The sequence below is a fragment of the Ruditapes philippinarum genome, unplaced genomic scaffold (genome assembly GCF_026571515.1).
Source record: "Ruditapes philippinarum isolate M1 unplaced genomic scaffold, ASM2657151v2 ctg1714_1_1_1_1, whole genome shotgun sequence".
Classification (NCBI taxonomy): Eukaryota; Metazoa; Mollusca; class Bivalvia; order Venerida; family Veneridae; genus Ruditapes; species Ruditapes philippinarum.
In genome coordinates this window covers 138,115-163,302 of record NW_026852527.1, presented here as the reverse complement: position 1 = coordinate 163,302, position 25,188 = coordinate 138,115, and the positions used below count along the sequence as shown (strand labels likewise).

Sequence of the window (25,188 nt, the reverse complement as noted above, 5' to 3'; positions counted from 1 at the left end):
TCTATTTGTGCGTATCCTGTCTCGGTCAATGTCAGTGTTTTTGAAGCGTATGCAATTGGTTTACCATTTTGTAAACAACAAACACCAAGCCCTTTGGACGAAGCATCCAACTGTAATCTAACAGGCTTCGATGAATCATAGTAACTGAGGACAGGTGCTTGTGTAATCACTTGTTTAACCTTGTCAAAAGCGTCAGATTGGGCTGAATCCCATCTGAACTCTACGTCATTGCGTAAAAACTCTCGCATCGGGCTAGTTATCTCCGAGAGATTTTGTGAGAAGTTTGTCAAGTATGTAATCATACCCAGCAGGGTTTCAAGTTTAGCACGATTTGCAGGATTTTTCATTTCGATAATTGCGCTAATTTTCTCAGGGTCAGGTTTCAGTCCATCAGCACTGATCACGTGACCGAAATATTTAACCTCTGTTAGACCTATTTTCAGTTTGTCAGGGTTAAATCGTAAACCGGCTGCCTTTGCTCGGTCGAGTACGTTCTTAAGGTTTCTGGCATGTCCTGTGCGTGTGCTTCCAAACACTAATAAGTCGTCAGTTATTGACGTCACACCCTGTAAACATTCAAATGTCTCGTCAATTTTCCGTTGGAAAATGTCTTGAGAACTTCTTATGCCCATAGGAAGTCTTAAATATTTGTACCGTCCAAATATCGTTAGTGACGATGAGTAGTCGTCTAATTTAATTGACCAGTAACCTTTGGTCGCGTCTAGTACACTGAAGTATTTAGCGCCATGCAATTTTGACGTAATGTCGTCAATAGTACGTAATGGATAATACGGCCTTTGTATATTTTCATTCAATGCTTTGGGGTCAAGACAGATTCTAAGCTTACCGGTTGAAGGTTTTTGAACACATACTAGTGAATTTACCCAGTTTGTAGGTTCTGTAACCTTACAAATAATTTGTTTTGACTCCATTGAGTCGAGCTCTTTTTTAAGCTTATCTTTGAGTCCAAAAGGTACTTTTCTAGGTGGACAAACAACTGGTACAGCATTTTCCTTCAAATGCAATGAACATGTTCCAGGAAATAACCCTATCCCATGAAACAATTCTTTGTACTCTCTAAGTACAGTGTCCTTACTAAGGTCAGATGCGTCAATAGATTCAATCTTATTGACCGAATACGTTAATCTTAACAGATCTAAATCTATAGATGTTTTGAGGCTTAACAGCGGGGTAGCAGAACTCTCAACTACATAAAATTCGGAACACACTGATTTGTTATTGTATTTACAGTGTAACCATAATTTTCCAAGCACTGGTAATCGGTCACCTGTGTACGAAGTTAACCTTGCTTTGGAGGCTTCCAAAGGGTGTTTTATTTTCAGTTGCCTAAATATGTGATTTGGGAGGCAATTTATTTGTGAACCTGTATCAATTTTGCAATTAATATTGGTAAACTTATCTTGTGTGCCAATCAAAACATTTATAAAAACTTGATCAGGAGAAGATGAAAAAGAATTTACCGTGTGAACAAAGAATTCTTGGCCATTCTCGCCGTCAGATTCACACACGTAATCCACAGTGTCACCTTCATAATGTAACTCGTGCACAGATTTAAATTTACATTGTTTTGAAAAATGATTTAATCGTCCACATTTGAAACATGTTTGTCCCTGTGCTGGACATTCACTAGAATTGAAATGTTTATTTCTACATATTTCACATTTTTTGCTATAATCTTCAAATCGTTGTTGTCGTCGTGGTTGTTGTTGCTGATGAGGTGGCATCTTCCGGTCTCTCTGGTGTGCATCTCTTCCGTTGCCTCGTCTCCATTATCGGTTTATCGCATCAACAGACTGTTGAGATGTCGTAGATCCGCTAGCGATTGCTTGTGCCTGTGACTGACTCAATTCGTACGTATGAGCAACATCTACGCATTTTTCAAGTGTTAGATCTGAGCCTTCCACAATCAGTTTTTCTCTGACTTTGCTAGATCTTACTCCAAAAACAATATGGTCGCGAATAAGATCTTGCTGCATGCCCACAGGATAATCACAATCTTTGATTAGCGTTTTCAGTTCTGTAACGAATTGTTCAAACGGTTCGTTTTCCTGTTGTGCTCTTGATTTAAAAATATATCTGTTGTATATAATGTTACTTTTTGGTTTGCAATATTCTTCGAATTTATCATAATATGATTAAAGTTTCTTTCTCTGATCGTTTGATAAGTCCCATGTTGAGTATATTTGTCGGCCCTTTTCACCGACCCATAACATCAAATAGTTACATTGAATTTCTTCCGTTTTACTTGCCAACGGCCCTTTAAACATGAATTCTGAATGTTCTTTGAATCTCTTAAACGCACTGTTTAAGTCCTTCGAATCCCAGTCCATACGCGGATTTTGTTGGTGATTATTTTCCATATTTCTTATAACTCCGTTATAACATACAATTATAAAGCGTTTTACTGCAAAAATTATAATCCGTTAACTTCTGACACCATGTTGTATTATGGGTATATTTATTAATATGTACACAGAGCGTGCACTTGTAATATATAACACAGACACGTGTTACTAGTTCTATCGTTTAATGATAACTGGATATTCCAAGTATATAAGTGGCGGGAAGATAATGGACATGCGCATTACAGTATAAGATATTATTAAGATGAAACATATGTTTACAATATACAAGAAATTTCGGATAAATTTTGTAAAAAGTCTAAACGTATGACAGACACTTTAATGGTCATTTTTGAAAATGCCATAGCTTGCACTGCGGGTTAGTGATATTTTTAAAGGAATCGGTCGCATTCTGGAGAATGCTGCACCTTCATGAAGATTGCCCATATTGGTATATTTTAGGTGTGATTTTGACTGGGTGGGGGTAAATATAAATTGCTGTCAGTCATTTATAAGGAGCAATGCATGCAAACTATTATTTTCTGCAATGTATGTCATATATCATTGAATAATGCTGTGCAACTGGTTATCTGCCTGTGAAATAGATTTTGAAATATTTGGAATTGTGTTTCTGGTCACACTGAAATACAAAATTGTTCATTTTTAGGTCCCTGCCCCCTTATTGTATATTTTGCAGCACTAAATACAATACAGTTTGAATGCACAGCATTATATCACTCGAGCTACTTCCTCGTGATATAATTCCTTGCATCCGAACTATAAACAGTGAGTTTTAGCAATGAATATTAGGGATATGTTATATCTTCATTATTGTGTTCACCATTCTGGCCTTGAGTAGTTGTGTCACATGTATTTCATGACAGACAATTGTACATTTGTTCACTTTTCAAAAGGGTTTCTTAAAAACATTTGATATTTATGTTTAAAAGAGTTGTAATGTCGTATGCACATCAATGTGCGATCCAGTATGTCTGAATCATGTTTACTAAGAGGATAAAAGTAGCTATTTTAAGTTAAGAGGAAAACCAAAATCAAGAGACATATTAGAAACGAACACTATCACATCATTGCTAAAATTGGGGAATAATATAATACAACTAATGAGAGATTAGTAATTTCTAACACAAAAAAATAGAAACGTTTAGAAGCGTTTCGTTTTTGTATAAATCTCACCTAATGACTTTATACTAAACATCTGACCAAGTATAACAGAAGCCATATAGAGACAGTTTGTATGTGCTCTTACAATTGTAAACTTTTGTTATGCAATACAAAATGCTTCACATGTATGTAAGTATCCTCTGCAAAACTTATGAATTATTCTTAAAGAAACCAACGGGCTTTTGTCCCTTGTCATTTTGTCAAACTTAAGCTGGGTCAGTTTATCATTAAGCCAATATCAAATGTGACAAAATCCGTCATCGTCTTCTGTTTTCGCTTTTACATTTCAAATGTTGATCCCCTCATTGATCTATATATAACATATTGGCTACAAATCACCATTTTCGGATCACATGTTTGTACGTACCAAAATTTTGCTTTTATCGAACCCAACACAAAGAATGGGCAATTTTTTTTATCCCAGAATGGACAGGTTGTATATGTACCAGACTCTTAACTTGTGTAACTCGTATGTGATGTTTTTACCACAAAGAATTGTTTTACTGAAAGAAAATACAGCGTGCGAAAATCACATGACCAAATAATTAATCAAACATAGGATAAAAATAGAAGGAAAATATAAAATGAATGGAGCCATAACACATTAACTTAGACGTGAACGACAAAAAATTGCTGCCCCACCTGGAATTAACGATTATTAAATGCAGTAGTAAAAATTAAACTAAATGAGAACTATTACATATATAACTCACGAGCAAGACATTTTAAAGTTTTTGCAAAATTTACATTTTTTAAATTTCCCTTACGCATTTTGTTGTTAAATTTGTAGGAAATTTCAATTTATTTCTACTTTTTGTGCCGGTAATTGCATGTAAATTCCGGTTTGAATTAAAGGGTAAACAAATCTTGGTAATCGTTACTCAATAATTGTCATAATTACTCCATTGTATGTGTCATATGATTACATACATTCTATTTGACATTATAAAAATAGTAACAATTGTTTTGTCATTTTCGATACAAGGCAATATGTTGAATACATAAAATGCAGACTGAAACAACTAATAATTTAAACAATTGTCTCAAATGCCTCATGTTCTTGAATTTGAGTAGTACCAATAATTAATGGTCTTGTAATATCATTTTCGAAACAATGTATTATGTAACATTATGTTACATACTGAAAGTATATATTTCGCATAACTTATAAATAAATCTGACTTATAACCAACTCAAATATAAAATATATTGCATTTTCAAAACAAAACTATCTTTTTGTTTTAATAAATGTTGTTTATTAAAACAACTTTGTTCTGAACAATTTTTTTAAACACAAACATTGCATAAGCTACCTTTATGACTTTCACTTGTAAACATGTATATATAAATATAGTGAACGACACATTTTTTGACAATTTTACCTTCAATCTTTAAGGGACAAAATCAGACGTGTGTTCACAAATACATTCACTATCGGAATCATCTGAAACGATCGCACGCGGTTAATATTAACGGGCGTCTTTGCGGTCCTTTGGCTATTAAAAGGGGCTTAAATGACAAGTGAAAATCCTACTTTTATTCAGTTCACCCCTGTGTATTTCACAGGGTATCGAGCTGAATCTATACAGCCTAAGGCTGAAAAGTAACGATGAGTTAAATTCATTTTTATTTCAATTATTCAGGTGTAATCCTGTTTTGGTTTTAAAAATTGTAAATGTAAAAGGAAGAATTCATTTAAAGTGTTTCAAACTTTTCTTTGGTCCAAATACTACATGTACATGTAGTATTTTTAACATTGCAAATTTGGCAAAATTTAACGATCGCACAAATTTTCAGTGTTCCAACGAACGTTATACTTTTACATTAAACGCTATGATCACTGCTTTTATAAACTTAATAAAATAGCCATTTCTTGTCAGAATGACTCAAATTTTGAAATAATGTCTCTTAAATTTAATAAAATGTGTTGGTGGAATATATGGAAAAACATACGACAAATTATTAATAAACAATCAGTACAAATTATCGTTCAAATAGTTCTGCAATCAGAACATCCTCGACTATTATACAATATGACCTCAGACACAATACTGACCACGTTGTTTTAGATGTAAAATAAAAACAGAGCGTGTAATCTTTGATAATGTATTACGATTGTATACGTTTGCCATACATAGAAAAATAAGGTCTTTTTCGGTAAAATTATTATTGAAAATATGTCTGACAATCATAACCAATTGAAAAATGCCCACTGATGTGGAATTATAAACAAATACGAATTTATGTCAACCGCTAGACATTTTGTACTATCGATTTCTACGACCATAATATTAATTATATAAATTCTGTACAGTTTACTTTTATATCTTTAAATTTACTTAATTTAGATGGACTTTTACTAAATATTTTGGAATAAACATAGTCAACAACTCAAAGCATTTAATCACTATTTGTTTACATGTTTAGTTTCTGAGCGTATAACCGAATAACGTATGACCGAATAACGTATCCTACTATGGTGTTCGAGGTCCTAATCTAAATGCTGAGGGAAAGGGCCGAAAAGTTACGATTGATAGTTCTGATGCGCTGCGCCGGGTGCGTGGTACCATGGTTAGTTAATATCACAGGAACATGCGTTTAGCACAATAATTCAATAAACTTACGCTGAAATTGTTGTTTACCATTGCCCTATTTTAATGGAATGTGAAGATACATACTCTTAGTCCTTTTTCTTTTTGAACAATCTTTGAGAGCAATAGAATACTTAATTGTTTATTTGAACATTTTAAGAAATCCATTTGAAATTCAACATAAAAAATGAGTCAGGCAGATATAAAGAGACAGGGTTGACACAGGGTTAATGAATAATAAAAACGAATATATGTTTTTTTAATATAAACAGCGAAGATGAGTTCTATTTTGTTGTAAATATTCGTTGTATACTGATTAAAAGAAAAAATATATAAAATAACTTTTTTGTTAGATAAACAGAAATTTAAACTATTTAGCAGAAGTTTTTTTCATTCATTCAAATGAATTGATGTGCAGAAAGCTGGACTTGGCCTCCTATGAGCATTACTTATAAAGGGAAATACATTTAAGATTTATTGCGTGAAACAACTTTACTCAGAGCTTAGACATTGTGCATCTAGCAATGTCTTGTTAACCTTTACACAACTGATATTTATCATGCCTTTTGAGTCAATATTGGAAAATTTATTAGTTAGCCTTTCCTAACACATCCGTCCTGTCACAGAATATTAAACGAGTAATAATACAGACTTTATGAAATTAAAAGAAATTCATATCAGTATGTTATCAAACACTAGAGTATCCGTTTGTTTGTTTGTTATAATATGTTTTGTATATTGAGTTTCATGTATAAAACTGTAAAAAGCAAGTAAGTGGAGGCAGAAATCTGTAATAAGCACACTTCTACTTACTTCAGATTCTTGCACTGCTTCTATAACGTATTTTATCTTACTGCACACTATAAATACATTATAAAATAATAAAATATATACTGATAATTTGAAACATCAAATATCGCAGTTCCTTTTGTGCTGTCATTACATCTCGGAACGTTTCTTTCATTCTTGCCATCTTGGTGTTTAGCCTCTAGCCTCCTGGCAGCAACTGAATATCCCTTTGCAACCAATGCCGACCACTTGTCAAGATTTTCACCTCCACTTTTCAGTCAGTACAAATTTGAACTTTTTCGTAGAATCAATCAATGGTTTTGCCCAAAATGAAAACTGGACACGTTCATTTAGATATTCTGCGAAATATGGTTTAAAGTTTGTCACTAAATTTCTAGAACTTGTACAACTTTTTTTAGTAGCTTCATGTGGTACATATCTTCAACAAGGCATGCCACCAGGGAAGAAATCGAAACTTTCTACACAGTATAAACGGAGAAAACGGAGAAAACGTAAACACGACGAAGTAAAGAAGACCGGTGAGCTTTGATAATGATTTTTAATGACAAAGTATAGCTTGTTGTCAACTGTTCTATACTCTATATCCCATTCTTGATAATTATTTACAATTAATAATTCTTACCATCTTGTTAAAAAAGACAATCAAAGAAAAGAACATTTCAAGATTTTAAATTAACGAAATATTGCTTTTTAGAAATATTTTAAAAATCAGGTTTTCAATATTTGTATCTTCATCGCCATTGACAACTATGCTCAATTTTGAAACATGTAACCGTTTAAATTATTTTAAGGCGAGACATTTACCTATAATTATAATAACTTCAATCTGAGCTATATATGTATAAATTCTAATTTAATCAGTCCAATCATATACATACACAATTTGAATGACTTTCGGAAATATGTCTGTAAAATAAATCATAGCATGACATCGGACAACTTTATTTGCGCTTACTGGCATACCAAGTGTACAAAATCGACCTAACATTTGGGCCACTTAGAAGTTATTTTCTGCGCCAGCTATTTTATTTTTAAACACGGGTAGACTCAGATCAGGGTTGGACAGCCTGTTGCACAACTATGAGAAAATTATCTTTGTATCATTACTTTGATTTTGTATTGCAATGAATGTATCGGGTTCTGAAATTTTCTTTCAAACGGCATTACAATACCTTGTCATATAATCAAATTATTACTGTTTATTATAAGGCAGATATCAAAGTATACGAACTCTACAATAGTTACAAAAACAGAGCTATTTTCACAAACTAGGAAATATAAAGAAAATTTAATAAAACCGACATAACAATCAAATTAAAACTATCATATATGGTTAAATTAACATATCATGGTGTCAGTATCACCCTCAACAATAACAAATCATACACATTGTAATTATTAAAGATTTTCTGCACAGCTTATACAGACAAAGGTCTCAGTCAATTAAAACAACAATTTAACCTTAAACATGTATACAGATATCAGTGAATAACTAGAGTGAAACTTAAACGACAAAGTTTTGGTCAAACTACAACTTTAATATACCATAGGTGTTAGTAAATGGCTAAATAGCATGGACTAAAGAGTTTAAGTTTATATATTGATTAAGTGCTCATGATTTTCTCCAGATAGCTTTTGATCAAGCAACATTCAAAATTTAAATTGAGTATTTCCGAATTACCAGGTTCTAACATAATAATCTGAAACATTTTATTTAGAACAAATTAATACAAACAAGTAACTTTAAGAAACAGAGTGTCTCTATTAAGTGAACAAGAGAACATTTCTGATTTTAAAGCAGACTGTGAAAGTCTACGGACTTTACACACACTGAGAAATTATAAAAATCTGGAAACAAAGTGATCCGTCGGAAGCATTAATCACAACAAAATTACTTTAGAATTGCAGACTCGGTTTGATTGAGTCTGTACATAAGTCGGCACTTTCAGTTTGAAGTTTCCTCTCATAAATTACAATGGCAGGTCCTCAAATTGCCAGAACTTAAACTTGAATTTAAATAAAACCCTCTGATTGGTGCTTTTAGTGCTGAGAACTGGCTGGCTTAGTTTAGGCCTAATGCTTGAAAAGGGCTCCCACGACTCGTTTTTTTATCCGGCCAGAAGAACAAAGGTTCTTTACTAGATGACACGCGTGCCATAAAAGACACTCGCAGGTTGTCATTCATCTGTCCCACAAAAACAGTTTATTAAAGAATCATCACCAAGCTGACATAATCATCCACACAGTACTGGTCATACCTGAAATACATATTTATAAAATACATTATTCTCTGTTGCAGTCACAATACGAACAGAAGTACAACGTTTAAATGATAAACACTAATTAGATGAGTGCTAAAGATGTTGACAGTAGCATGAACTTGATTGGGGACAAGGGTTAGTAAGCATTCAATCACTTCGGTGCAGTTGAATCACCCTGCTATATGTCCTGATATTCTAGGCAATGATTGTTACTGTAGCATACTTACACTTAGTCCTAACAGTGCTTTTCGCTGATAACTAAAACTCTCGAAATTAAGAGAAATGTGTACATAACAGAGGAAAATTATAGTGCAACATACAGAAGTACAGTCAGCTTAAACTATTGAGAGGATTACCAGAAACCGTGTTAATTATGAGTGAAACTTTTGGCTGGTCCTTGGTTGACATCTTAGATTTGGCTTTTAGATTAAATAGTTAGTATTTATAAATGTCCAAATAAGTTCTTTTTATGCCACCGCAGCATCTGCGATGCGGTGGCATATAGCGATTCACCTGTGTGTATGTGTGTGTGTGTTTGTTTGTTTGTGTGTGTGTGTGTTATATAGATTATATAGTGAACTTAAAAAATCTTCTTGTGAAAAACCACTAGTCCAATTTCAATTAAACTTGGCAGGATTGATCCTTGGGTGAAGGGGTTCCAAAGTTGTTCAAAGAATTTCATTCCATGCAGAAATCTGGTTGCCATGGCAACCAAAAGGAATTAAATGAATAAATTTAAAAAATCTTCTTGTAAAGACACAAAAGGCCTAGAGCTTAGATATTTTGCATAAGGCATTGTGTGGTAGACCTCTACCAAGATTGTTCAAATTATAGTCCTGGGGTCAAAATCGAACTTGATGGGGACAAGGGTTAGTAAGCATTCAATCACTTCGGTGCAGTTGAATCACCCTGCTATATGTCCTATATGTACATATAGTAAAAACTTAAAATATCTTCTTGTAAATACTGAAAAGGTCTAGAGCTTAGATATTTTGCATAAGGCATTGTCTGGTAGACCTCTACCAAGATTGTTCAAATTATAGCCCTGGGGTCAAAATTGGCCCGGCCCCGGGGGTCATTGATTTTCACTATATGTACATATAGTAAAAACTTAAAATACCTTCTTGTAAAGACCCAAAAGGCCTAGAGCTTAGATATTTTGCATAAGGCTTTTATGCCACCGCAGCATCTGCGATGCGGTGGCATATAGCGATTCACCTGTGTGTATGTGTGTGTGTGTGTTTGTTTGTTTGTGTGTGTGTGTGTTATATAGATTATATAGTGAACTTAAAAAATCTTCTTGTGAAAAACCACTAGTCCAATTTCAATTAAACTTGGCAGGATTGATCCTTGGGTGAAGGGGTTCCAAAGTTGTTCAAAGAATTTCATTCCATGCAGAAATCTGGTTGCCATGGCAACCAAAAGGAATTAAATGAATAAATTTAAAAAATCTTCTTGTAAAGACACAAAAGGCCTAGAGCTTAGATATTTTGCATAAGGCATTGTGTGGTAGACCTCTACCAAGATTGTTCAAATTATAGTCCTGGGGTCAAAATCGGCCCCGCCCCGGGGGTCATTGATTTTCACTATATGTACATATAGTAAAAACTTAAAATATCTTCTTGTAAAGACTGAAAAGGTCTAGAGCTTAGATATTTTGCATAAGGCATTGTCTGGTAGACCTCTACCAAGATTGTTCAGATTATAGCCCTGGGGTCAAAATTGGCCCTGCCCCGGGGGTCATTGATTTTCACTATATGTACATATAGTAAAAACTTAAAATACCTTCTTGTAAAGACCCAAAAGGCCTAGAGCTTAGATATTTTGCATAAGGCATTGTCTGGTAGACCCTTACCAAGATTGTTCAAATTATAGCCCTGGGGTCAAAATCGGCCCCGCCCCAAGTGTCATTGATTTTCACTATATGTACAAAGAGTAAAAACTTAAAATACCTTCTTGTAAAAACCCAAAAGGCCAAGAGCTTAGATATTTTGCAGAAGGCATTGTCTGGTAGACCCTTACCAAGATTGTTCAAATTATAGCCCTGGGGTCAAAATCGGCCCCGCCTGGGGGGTCATTGGTTTCCTTATATGTATATAGTAAAACTTATAGTAAAAACTTTCTTCTAGCAATTGACAAATGCTAGAGGTTAGATATTTTGCATGAAACATTGTGAAGTGAACTTCTAGCAAGATTGTTGTTGAATTATAGCCCTGGTGTCAAAATTGCCCCCGCCCCAGGGTCATTGATTTTAAATATATATATAGTAAAAAATCTTATTGTCTGAAGGTAAAAGGCTTAGAGCTTTAATATTTGTTAATTGGTATCATCTATAGGAACTCTACCAAAGTTGTTCAAATTTTGCCTTTAGTGTCAAAATTAGCCCCACCCGGGGGCCATAGGTTTTCCTTATATGTATAAAGTAAAAACTTAAAAAAATCATCTTCTTTAAATTTACAAAGACTAGAGTTAAGATATTTTGCATGAAACATTATGTAGTGAACCTCTAGCAAGATTGTACAAGTTATAGCCCTGGGGTCAAAATTGGCCCGACCCCCAGGGGTCATTGATTTTCACTATGTACACATAGTAAAAAAATAAAAAATATTTTTGTCTGAAGGAACAAGGGATAGAGCTTTGATATTTGCTATATAATATCATCTATAGGTCCTCTACTAAAGTTGTTCAAATTTTTCCCCTGGTGTCAAAATTGGTGCTGCCCAGGGGCAATGATTCTCATTATGTACACATATTAAAAACAGAAAATAAAACAAATGTTTTCTGAATGGGAGAAAGCTACAGCTTAGATATTTGACTTGAAATGTTGTTTGGTGGACCTGTATCAAGATTGTTTTGAATTAAACCCTTGGGTCCAAAATTTTGCCTTGCCCAAGGGGACAGTGACCTACTTTCTTGTCCTTTGATGTACAGCAATGAAATTTTGACCATGTGCACAGTTTTAGTTGTAAAATTGAACTTTGATATCAGGTGACCTAGATTTTGTTGATGTGACCTACTTTCTGGTCCTTTGATGTACAGCTATGAAATTTGAACCCTGTGCACAGATTCAGATGTAAAGTGAACTTTGATTTCAGCTGACCTAGATTTTGACAAAGTGTCTTACTGTGTTGTCCTTTTGATGTAGTCATGAAATTAAGGCTGTGTGAAATATGACCTTCACCACCAAATTCACTAGACTCGAGTGCATTGATACATTCCTACTCTGATCTTTTATTGAGTTAACATTAGATTTAACCACTTATCTGATAATAAGAATAAGATAGGTCAGGGATCTATGCTTTATGACAATCTTCAATATTGTAAAGAAACAAAAAAAATCTGTTCCTACACTACTATTTAGTGTTGTATTAATGCGGTGGCATAGCATTTTTCTCAAATGCAATCTTGTTTTAAACTGTACCAATTTATTCATGCTATATTATACATATATAAAATATACTAGATATTACAGATGCCATTAGTTTTTTTTCCCAGCTGTAGATTTCTCTTTCCCACCTGTAAATTTCTCTGTACCACCTGTAGATTTTTCTCTCCCATTTGAGGATTTATCCGTACCACCTGTAGATTCCTCTTTCCCACCTGTTGATTTCGTAAATTTTGCTGAGGGATTAAGGTTGAAGGTGGAATTTATAATTAGTCACAGTATATTGGACCATGCACATTACATTTTCTTTGAGATATTTAAGAAAATATTAAAAGCAGATGCTTATCATGTGCAAACACAAATCTGTATGTTATCAAAAGTGTATCCAATGAAAATAAATAAACTGAAATTTGTCTTCAAATTTACATCAGGCATGATAAAAAATCTGGCAGAAATAGGAATGGATAAGATTCAGACTAGATCTTTTCCATGACTCTGCATATCGATAGTATCACATAAACCGCGGCGCACGAGTGTAATAAAGCCATTCAATAAAAACGATATTACACTAGTGTAATAACACTTTGACGTGACGTCATTTGCGCTATATATAAACAGAGCGTTAAAGCGCTAATGTTAGCGTAACACTATAGGCGCGTCATTGAAAAAATTACCCATTTAAACAGTTAACTGTTCTATTTTATATATGTGATAAATAGAACATTATATTCGTGTAGATTCAATACTGAGTTTATTGAACTCGTTTAATAAAACAATATAATGCTCGCTAGAGTCTCGCATAATATGATTTTATTTAACTTGTTCAATAAATTTAGTATTAAACTACACTCATTCAATATCCTCTATTTCTCGCACACTTCAGATGTCAAACATGCCTGGCAAAACCAGGAGAGGTTTCTACTATCAACTGTCAGTGAAGTATCAGTGTTCCTAATAGTATGTAACTTTCGGGGGGTTCCTACAAGTGTTGACAACTCTGGGATGTTTCATCTGTCAACCTCATATTTGCCTATGAAGACAAACTCTCTAATTTTGCCTGTATTGTCCTTTTCATTCATATTTAGACCATGCGACAATGTTTCTTTGCAGTGATAAAACAAATCAATGGCGCTTGCAATCATCTTTCCAGTTAACATTGCTCTATAGCATGAAATTTTTACTATGGCTCTGAGGCCGCCTCACACGATTTTTCCATGTGAAGTTTCAAAACAATGTCCTGACAACTTGTATTTTCTTTCACTCAAATATGAAAACCTTATTTTGCACTTGTATTAGGCAGTACAGCCATCACCCCAACGTGTAACTGTTTCAATGTCTATTTCCTTCTTGATAATACCAAGCGACTTATCTTCAAATACTCGTACAAGACTGTAGTCCTGTTTCAGGTCATTTTTTATATTTATTCCTATTATTGTGTGTTCCACAAGAATCTTCCTGTCATAAGTTTTCTTCTTGTAGTAGTTCATAAAAGGATGAATGGTTACTAAATTTTGGCCGAAATAGGCACTCTGTACTTCATTTTGGAAACTGCATTTGTAATTTTCAGAAAAGTCAATAATGGTCATCAGCTGTTTTTTTTCTGTGAGACATTTAAGTAACTGATCATGCTGCCATGCAGCCCTGAATTTATGTCCAGGATACTCTTTCATTCCACTTTTAGGATCGTTTAAGAATTCTTCAAAGTCAGTACTTTTCGGGACACAGGAAATGATTCGTTTGTTAGAATTATCCTCCCTTTCTACAGTGATATATATCCATTTGTACCACGAAATTTTTCACTCTGTATCTTTACAATCTTGACTGATGGTTTTAGATACTAGGTTCATTAACTGTGGTCCATATTCTTTACATTCTTTTCTAAGACATGCTTTCTTATAATACCCATTATCCGGCTTTTGCACACAGTCTTCCTCATCGGTTCACCTTTCTCTGTAGATAGCTTTTCAATGGATTTGAAAGCATCTGTTCGCAGAAAAGTCTTCAATGCGTCACACTTCAGGGCTATGTTGCAACATATTGCACACAAACAGGATCTGCGACTTGTTTCCGAGACACGGCGAACATGCTGTGGTTTCAATTTCTTAACCCAACCCAACACTATTAAGTGTTGAGAATTGATAACTGCTAAAGTCGGTGCTAGGGGGCGTGAGGATGTTGCACTTATTCATTATCCCTCATGTATAGACTCAATCAAACCGAGTCTGCAATTTTCATGTAATTTTGTTGTGATTAATGCTTCCGAGTAGACATGAGTTTTCTTGTTTGTTCTTTTACATGTTAATAAAACTGTCTGTTACCACTCTTTATTTCTGCCCTTTATTTCGAGCGCTTTAGTTGCCATCTCTTACGATCTTTTTTCCCTTGCATTTTCAATTTTATCCGGATTTCCTTCAATTTTTTACGGTACCTTCTGATTATTTAAGTTCTGGATAACTTACTTTTTTGTTTCACTGCTATTCTCAGTTCCTGTAGTTTTTTTTCTAGTTTTCCTAGTTTTCATTTTTATTTTGTTTCCTGCGAAGAAATAGCTAAATATTTAAAGACCAAGTTTATTTAAAGTTCTTAGACCTTTTTACTATCTTTATTTATAAGCACATAAATTATCCTTCAATAATATGTTCCGAATCCCAACATTTTCAATATATATCGGGATGTAAAATAAGTACATGAACATTTTGGTTCAAACCATTGTTACTTTTAGCGTACATCAAATGAATCTTTTACTATTTATAGTCTAAATTACGACACATAATTATATAAATCAAGATTGACTTGAAACAGTAACAACTATGAATACTTAATATTCTAGGAAAGATTTATCATTTGTTATAAAAAAGTGTGATTAAATAGTTTTATAGGTCCTGATATAATAGGTCTACGGACAAAGTATTCCGAAAAATATTTCTCCCCTAGTCTTCTGCAACTGCTGTATAATCATGTTGCTGTTCATTTTTTATCATTCTGTAATAGATAACGACAGATTCATTTGATATAAATGGCAATCATGTTGGAAGTTTGTATACGGACTACCAAAAACATATCATTTTGGGTTTGAGCAAACTTTGACAAAACCACTTTAATTTTTTCACACTACATTACTATTATGTGTCGGTTTGACGTAAAACCCTATCAAACAAAAAAACTACATTACTGTTTTGTAGTTATCTGATTGAAACGTGGATGATTGTCTATTATAAGTACAATTCATCATGTGTCATTTATGATGGTCAAAATATTGCAAAACATAGCGATAAATACATTTATATATAGCTACATAATTGCCACAATTTTGCCCGATTTAAATAAGGTAAATGTATTTATTTCATAAGACTTTTATTTATCCAGAAATCTTAATATTATTATAATCTGCTTTCTTGGCTTTTTTACACTCTCTCTGAAGAGTAGTAAAAATTGGCTGGAACATGGAAATTGCTAAAAAATGCTTATTTTTTTCAAGAATGATACAGTTCACCGACTTTATCTTTCATCATGTCATTCCATGTTATATATTGCCAGAAAACTACAAGACTCAACTATATGATAATTATATTAAATCAGTGATATTTCTTATCAAGTTTTGTAGTCAGGGTTATAACAAAGCCATTGTGGTGATTCCTACCCTGATCTGAGCTCACCCGAACAGAGAACAGAACAGAACAGAACATAGCTTTTCTTACTTACAAACAATCCAAAATAGGAACAACACATGAGTAATATAATTTTTCAAATGTTTTAAATCCACAATGTTTTAGCCCATGTACTTTTGAAATAAGGCTGCCAAGAGCCCGTCCTGCGCTTTTTGAAAGTGTTTCACAATTGTAGTTAAAGTCGTGTTTTTCATGGAAAATAACACCAAGGTATTTATATTTGTCGACTGTTTCAAGATAATTAGCTCCGATTTTGAATTGATAATCACTGCGGTTCGTTCGTCCTTTCCGGAAGTGTATTATCTTGGATTTTTCGCAGTTAATCAAGACTCTCCAACGCTTGCACCAGTCTTGCATTGTATTCAACATTGTTTGTAGATTTTCTTCAGAATTGGCAATCAAGACTATATCGTCCGCATATAGTAGCATTGATATTGATGTGTCCCCCACCTTGACTCCTAGGTCAAGGTCGTTGATTTCCCTAACTAAGTCATTAACGAAGATAGCAAAAATTGTCGGCGATAAATTGCATCCTTGTTTCACACCTTTTGAACAAATGAACCAGTCTGTGAGTTTATTATTAATGCGCACACATGACGTTGAATAATTGTATATACTTTTCACTGAATTATATATTTTACCATCAAATATATATACTAGTAATTGTTTATAAAAAAAACCTTTTGAATCAACAAATACTAATGTTGTTGTTTGTTCTACTGCTTTTAAAATTTGTAACGCTTTCAGTTATCGATGATAAAAGAGAAGCAGAAAATGGCGTTACCAAGACGGCAGCGGCAGTCAACGAAACGGAGTGCACCAATGTTTCTCTCATTATTCACAAGCAGCCATCGTCATGCGTATGATTTCAGTTTGTTGTCATATTAATAGACATATGTTCTAAATGCAAAAACGTACTTTCTCATAATTTTAATATCTTGATTTTGCAAGTTTTTTCTCAGTAACTAAAAAATTGACGAAAATAATTGTTGTCATCACAAAAGTTCACTGTTTGTTATCGATCGAATTTTAAGCATTTTATAAAACTAATGCTCTTTGTTTATCATTTAACTCAAAATTACCTAAAGATCTGTTTTTAGTTATGATTTTTTGACAAATTATTTAATTTCAGTAAGAAACGAAACTTATTGCAGCAATGGAATAAACTGAACGGAATATGATACAATTATAAAAGTGTTGCTTTCTTACGCTGTAACTTGATATTTTATGCTTGAGTTGTCTGTTCCACTTCAAGTATTTCATAACTAGAAGTTCAAAGAAATATTTTTCTACATTTTTCTTTTGTCAAATTTTTCATTTTTTGCAAACATTTCATGGATACATTTGTTTACAATCAAAATCACAAAAATAGTCGTGATATGGTTTTCGCTTGTTAATTGAAAATGAGTGAATTGTCTTATAATTGTGTAAGCCAAGGATGACAATGAATCTCAAAGCGAGCTTTTTGGATAGACTTTATAATATACTTCACTGTTACGACGATTTTAAAATTCAGTTAAAATTAAATTTCGGGAATAATAATTACAATTCGGCCAAAAGGATGTAGTGAAACGAACCCTGCCGGAAGTTGATATTGAGTCAGCGTCTTTTTCTATTTATTCAGTATTTTATACTGAAAAATAATATTATTATTATTTTTTACGGTAATTTATTAAAAGTTTTAATGAATCAGTTAATTTTTAGTTCTTTACGATTTATTAGTCCCCTACCGGTTTAACCGGATGGGACTTAAGGTTTACCCTCCGTCCGTTTGTCTGTCTGTCCGTCTGTCTGTCTGTCAGTCTGTCTGTCTGTCTGTCAGTCCGTCAGTCCGTCCACAAAACTGGATCCCGCGATAACGCGAAAAGTACTGAAAATATTTTTATGAAACTTGATATATGGATAGATGGCAGTATGGAGATTATGCACGTCTTTTTTTTTTCTTCCTATGTTGAAAATTCTGGTTGCTATGGCAACAAATAGTCTGAAAATATGGCAAACTTAACACATAAACTGGATTCAGTGATAATTCAAAAAGTACTGAAAATATTTTTATGAAACTTGAAATATGGGCAGATGGTAGTCTGGAGATTATGCCCATCTTTTTCTTTTCTTGCTATGTTGAAAATTCTGGTTGCTATGGCAACAAATAGCCTGAATTTCAAGATTTCTGATTTAAAATTTTCAGCTTTTTTCACTATAAGTTCTTTATTTCTTAAGGTGATTACTTCAAACTTTAAATATATTAAGTTTCTGGCCATCAACCACATCATATGTGACAATGTTTACAACTCTAGCACAAAAATAATCAGTATTACCTCCCTTAAACTTAGAATTTTTATGAAAAAAAATGTTGTCTTTTTAAATAACTTCTTTATTTCCTAATGTATCTACTTCAAACTTCATATATATGTTTCTTATTATCACTCAACATTTTTGAAAAGGTTAAATACTCTAGCAAGACTATTTCCAGAATTATCTCCCCCTTGAACTTAGATTTTTTTTCGAGAAATTGGTATTTTTCAATCAAACTACTTCATTCCTTATAGGATTTACTTTAAAATCCCACATCGTAATAATATGACAAGGTTGTATAAACATAATTTCCTTACTACGCAGGGAAACTTAACACATTACTGTGATATAGACAAACTTAGAACTCAAAAGATTTAAGTTCATTCATGTCATTCATCCACTGGTAAAATTGAATGGCCAATGCCCATCAGAATGTTGCTGGGGTTCTAACCGGTAGGGGACTTATGGATTGCTTGCAATACTATGATAATTGCTTGTTAATCACAGGCCGACCTTAGGTCCTATATATGTATAAGTAATTTCGCGAATCTTGGATTAATTGTAATCGGCAAGGGATAGAATTTTGAATCGGAACCATAATGAGACAGGAAATAAGAAAAACTTATTCCTTCCTGTGTGCTTCGATAAATAATTGGACAGGGAACCAAAATAACCTTCAATTAGGAGCAAGAAAACTTGTCCCCAATATTTGCTAAGTACTTCCGTTTTTCAAAACCACCACTTTTAAAGATACTCGCGTTATCTTTATGCTCGCTTTACGAGCAGACCCTCCGGATCAGCTCTTCGAGCTCGCTATTACGAGAAGCTAAAAACAGGTTCCCGAATCGAGCGTAAGGGCCGCGGGCCGAAAAGTAATGTTGCCATGTGACATTAAGAATTGTTACCCTCTGACGTCTCATAAGTAATGATGTTATATAGAACAGAGAACAGAACATAGCTTTTCTTACTTATAACATGATTATTTATTCATTTTACTACACATTTTTCACATTTATTATTTGTAACCGCAACGGACATTGTAAATGTTTAAATATTTTGAAATAAAATCTTGAATCTTGATACGTTCTTGATTGGCTATTTAGCGCAACTGCAAATCGGTCAATAACATAATTCTGATATATTCGATTCATTTTACTTCTTACATCCATCAATAGTTATTTGAAGAGAATATATATACTAGTAATTGTTTAAAAAAAAACTTTTGAATCAACAAATACTAATGTTGTTGTTTGTTCTACTGCTTTTAAAATTTGGGCCGCGGGCCGAAAAGTAATGTTGCCATGTGACATTTAGAATTGTTACCCTCTGACGTCTCATAAGTAATGATGTTATATAGTCGTCTTGGGTGTTTGTAAGGAGTAAAGCGTTAAATGAAAAATGAGAATTATATTCCCTGTGTGTTTCATAGTATGGCAGAATCAGAGACAGCCTAGGACTGAGTAGCAGATTAAAACAGCAGAAAGACAAAAGAGATGCACAGTTAAAAATCAAACGAGGTCTAGACGGACAGGTAATTTTTTTTACACTTTTCTAAAAGTAGATCTAACTCCACATCACCCACCTACTTAGACGATATCTCCTTATCCGATTTTTTTATCATGTGATTTTTTTTCTGTTTTCATTGTTGACGATAACTCTTTCTGGACATGCTAATGCCTTTAAACGCGTTTTTAATTATATGTCAGATGTACAGATAATTTAACTTATCTTTTATTAAAACACTGTTGCAAATGTACTTGGATTGGTCTTTTCAGGTTTGCGAAAGCAGTTTCGAGGACGACTTCTCACAGACAGTTGAGGCATTCATAGAAGAAACAGGTGTGTAACTTTGTTCTAAATTTGAAAACAAATGTATATTTAACACTTCATTAAATGATAAAATCACAATTTTATTACAATCATATACTTTGGTGTTATGTTTCGTTTTCAACTTTGCCTAAAATGTTAGATATGTGTTTTTATATTTTATATCAACTTTTGCTTAGTACCATAAGTTAATTTTAATATAGTCACAAGTATAAAACAGATTTCTTTCAAATTTTTAGAAATTCTGATTCAGCAGTGTATTAACAGAGTCCCCTGACCTGAATCCGTGTTGACTTATCCGTTACAACTCGTCTAGATAGCAAGGAAAGCATGCACCCCAATATTGTCATGTTTTTGATGGGGTGTTCAATCACATGTCGTTTGTTCAATGGCGACATTACCGGCTTATTGTCATTAAGTGACTTACATTTCTTACAACTGTCATTTTGATTTTGCAAATGCTAACATTAAGTGGCATCTGAGAGAAGCAGAGTTATGGAGGTCTGAAGGGATGGTGCAGCAGGGAGCCACCTTCCGCCCGGTTGGTGCAGCGTTGGGTGTACACCACACCGTCATCACCAGCGCATGGTAGAGAGATACCGCTACATGGTACACAAGCCAGGAGGCATGCTGGAGATCGGCAAAGGGTCGCAACACCAGCTCAGGATCGGGATTTTGTTGTTCAGGCACATCATGCAAAATTTTCGACAGCAACTTCTCTTGAAAATGACCTTGCTTTATCGGAAGGGTCCGTGTTTCCACGCAGACGGTACGTAGAAGGATACATGAAGGTAATTTACGATCGAGAAGACCTTGCATACGTAACCCCTTGACGCGTTGATATCGTCAGATGTGTTTTGAATGGACCATGGAGCATACACGGTGGACTGTACAACACTGGAGACACGTTCTGTTCACTGATGAGTCCAGGTTCTGCCTAGACTTCATAGATAGGCGTGTTAGAGTCTGGAGAAGACATGGTGAACGGTTTTAGACTGAAAATAATATTGAGCATGACCGCTACGGAGATGGGTCAGTTATGATGTGGGGAGACATCAGCTTGGATGGACCATACCACATGGTTGTACTAAGTAGAGGCACATGACAGGTCAGCGATACATAGAACACATCTTAGACCACCAGATTAGTTTGTATGCTAGAGCAGTTGGCGATCAGTACATTCTAATCGACGATAATGCTCGTCCCCAATATTGCCAGGGTGGTCCAGTACTATCTAAAGAGGGAGTCTATTGAGCGCATGGACTGACTAGCTCGCTCACCTGACTGAATTCCAATAGAACACATGTGAAATTATCTGCAGGTTGGAAATTCAGCCCGTCAGCTGCAACCAAGAACCATACAGGAGCTTGAAGCCTTGTTGGTCCAAGAAAAGGCAGCCATAAACGTTCGAACGATCAGAAACCTAATGGGGAGTATGAGGTGCTGCCAAGCTGTCATTGATAGTCACAGGTCACACACACACGGTATAAAGTTCAAAACTGTAAAGAAAAAAAAACAAAAAACAACAACAACAACAATTTAACTAATTTGGAAAAATTAAGATCAACAAGGAAAGGCGGCGATCAATAAACGCAAACTCATTTATATGTATAATGTAAAATTCTTCCTCCAGCTGATTTGATTAAACAGTAAATCAACATTTAAAACCTTTCGCACGGCGTTAATAAAATTATTCCAAAAACATTCACACTAAACATATGTGCTTAGCAAAAGTTGAGTATTATATTTTTTCCAGACTTCAAAGAACTTGACGATTATGTACATGAACCATGGATAGGGAAAAATCTTAACAGGTAATTATTCATCATTTTGTTTCTTCATTTATCGTATTTTAACATTTTCCACACAGTTCTAATGTTTATATGGAACGTTTTATCTACTAAGTATTACTAAGTTTTATTAAGTATGTCAAAATTGTGTATGTTTCATATACGAAAAGGAAATGAAGACAAAATAATTGATATTTGATATGGCCACAAACACCTGATTTCTTGTTCTAAAGATTGTTTACAGAAATATTTTAAGCGAGAGGGGGGGAATTTTTTTTCCTAAATGAGCGAACGAGCGAAAAAATGTTTTTTTTCCGTTACAAATGTTCAGTTCTGAGAAGCGAGCGAAGAATAAAAACATATGAAGTATATGTGTTAGTCCAGGTTAGACCCTATCTCATTACAATTAATAAAATTTCCATTATTAATAAGGAAGGTGCGGATCCAGGATTTTATCAGAGGGGTTTACAAAATTTCAACAATGTTTAATAAGTCGCCGGTAGAAACTGGCGACTATATTTGAAACAGTTTAATATTATACCTATGGTAGTAGAAGGCCTTAAAATATGAAAATAAAAGCATATCAATTACTTAACAATAAAAGACCACACTTGTTTTTCAGTAATCTCAAAAATTCAAACATACAATAACGTGAAATGAAATATTGACATCTTAAAAAGCAGCATTTCGATTTTAATAAAATGAATTAATGATGTATCCCTATGGATAAGTCATTGATTTACATTTTTCAAAATTTCAAGCGTTGCTATATTATGATAAATAAATCATGCATGATATTTGAATGACACTTTAAAATTATTTGGTTGTTTATATCTTATGAGACCTATTCTATATTATTATTTTATTTATTATAAACAGTTTCTCCCTGTTCTTTTGTAAGAATCACGAAACTACACGTTGTATGTAAGTGTTAAAAAATCTTTTAATAGTAACAAATGGCTGGTAAGACATAAATGTAACTTGTGAATGGTTTGGCACAAGGTGTAGAAGCTGTTCAAAGTCCAAATCAAAGTAATTTTGTATGAATAATTACAAAGTTATTTTCCATTAATCCGTTTCATATCTTATACCATTACAAAGGTAAACTCATATGTTACACATTTAAAATTGATTTTTAAAACCTTTTCATCAGGTTATACTTGGCTCTTTCTGTTTAACTTTTGACAAGAACGTTCGATAGTTTAGTTTAGGTTGAACATCACAAAATAAATATTTGCGTAAGAGGCACATTATTGATATATATAGAGGTATACATTCCGTCGATTTCCGTCGCGCAGGTTTCCAAAACGGTATAACGGTAGGGGGCCTAAACTGTATTGGATACATAGAGAAAACTGATCATCAATCTTTGTGTTGATAGTTTATCGCACTGAAAGGCAATTAAACGTTAACTATATCGTTTAGGTAACGACGGGAATATTGTTACGCTCCTGCGCTTGGTAGTGACCTGTAACTATCTCTCTCTTGTATAGTGTCGAGCTGCCCCAGGTGACTGTCAATGTCTGCTGGCCAAATCTTCTGTAGGCTGCCCTCTACTTCTTGTCTTTGTCTTACAGCCCGTCTGTAGACTGCAACTCTGCTCTATAGATCACAGCTATCCCTTCTTACTGCTCTCTGACTTTTCCCCGTTCTTCGTTTGACAGCAACTACCCTTTATGACTGCTCTCCGTGACTGTGTTGTTCTCATGTAGACAGCAACTACCCTTTCTGACTGCTCTACGTGACTGTGTGTTGTTTCTTATGTAGACAGCAACTATCTTTTGACTGCTCTACGTGACTGTGTGTTGTATATGTAGCAACTATCTTTTGACTGCTTGCCGTGATTACCCGTCACGTCGTCTGCTACTGCTAGTTGACTGTACAAAGTTCGAACTTCAACGTTAAAAATAATTGAGGAGGGAAAAATTACAAATACGTTTTAAAGTTTCTAAAGTTAATTAAACAGCTTGAATATAAATTAACTGTAAGTTATTAGATCTATGTCACAGAAAATCGTTGTGTTACATACACATACAGTTTAAAGTTACAATCTAAAATTCCCTCGCTAAAGTTTATAATCAAAATAAGAAAAGTTTGAACTTCACAAAATAAATGTCAAATTCCTTAATAAAATCGTTAAATCCCAAAATAAACTAATAAAATCGTTGTGCACCAGAATAATTTCGAATAAAAGCCAAAGTATTGAGAATTTTAAAGTAAAAGCCAAAACGGTGCACAAAGTGAAATTTTGGATGTTGAAGCTCCCGACTGAAGGAAAGCTGGCTATTTATATGCCACAGTCCCCACACATTCCATAACGTTGTGGAAAGAACGCTCCACAGTTATTTTGTGGGCTCCACAGTTTTTCTCGTGGGAAGACGTCCCACAGATTTTCTTGTGGAAGGAACGCTCCACAGCTTTTTCTGTGGGCCCCACAATAATTTTGTGGGATATCTTCTGCGCCAAAAATAGGCACCTACATAACAAAATATATACATTATATACATCAAAACTTGTAATAAGAATAATCAGATTAAAATATTACATTTTCGAAGTGACAATATAAGGTAACAAATTATTATCATCGGGATAAAGAACTATCCCTTGCATTCACTACGTAATAGTAGTAGACATGGCCGACATGGAAATGTGCATTTCAAATTATCATAAATATACATAGTTAACAATTAAATTCAGATGGATTAATAATGCAGATTTACATATTAAATGTGGATGCATCATATACAACCAAACTTTAACATCTTGAGTGTGAAATAAAGGAATTAACTATTGTGACAGAAGTCACGAAAACAGATTTCTACCATGGATAACATTTAGGGAAAATATTCCAGAATCAGGAAGGATTAAATTGCTGGCACAATACGTAGATTTACGTCGATGTCCTGTATGTTTCATTAGGACACCACAGGATTTACTGTGTTGTCGCCAGTAAAACTTCTCAAAATGAAAGTGAAAGTAGAAATAAACAAGACTGAAATCCAGTGAACTCACAATA

General features: G+C 33.9%; 1 protein-coding gene across 3 annotated transcripts in view; it reads left to right on the top strand.

The window, feature by feature from the left end:
- Positions 1-22,194, top strand: part of LOC132716194 (uncharacterized) — a 65,090-nt gene extending 42,896 nt beyond the window's left edge. For 2 of the 3 annotated variants that reach the window (XM_060699413.1, XM_060699406.1), the window contains exons 10-14: positions 7,345-7,464; positions 17,008-17,120; positions 19,985-20,086; positions 20,331-20,394; positions 20,622-22,194. In XM_060699413.1, coding sequence (XP_060555396.1) covers positions 7,345-7,464; positions 17,008-17,120; positions 19,985-20,086; positions 20,331-20,394; positions 20,622-20,659 — 437 coding nt within the window. In that variant the 3' untranslated portion in view covers positions 20,660-22,194. Of the gene's footprint in view, positions 1-7,344; positions 7,465-17,007; positions 17,276-19,984; positions 20,087-20,330; positions 20,395-20,621 lie in introns of those variants that run through there. The other variant, XM_060699419.1, reaches the window with a different exon arrangement.
- The last annotated feature ends 2,994 nt before the right edge of the window (positions 22,195-25,188 follow it).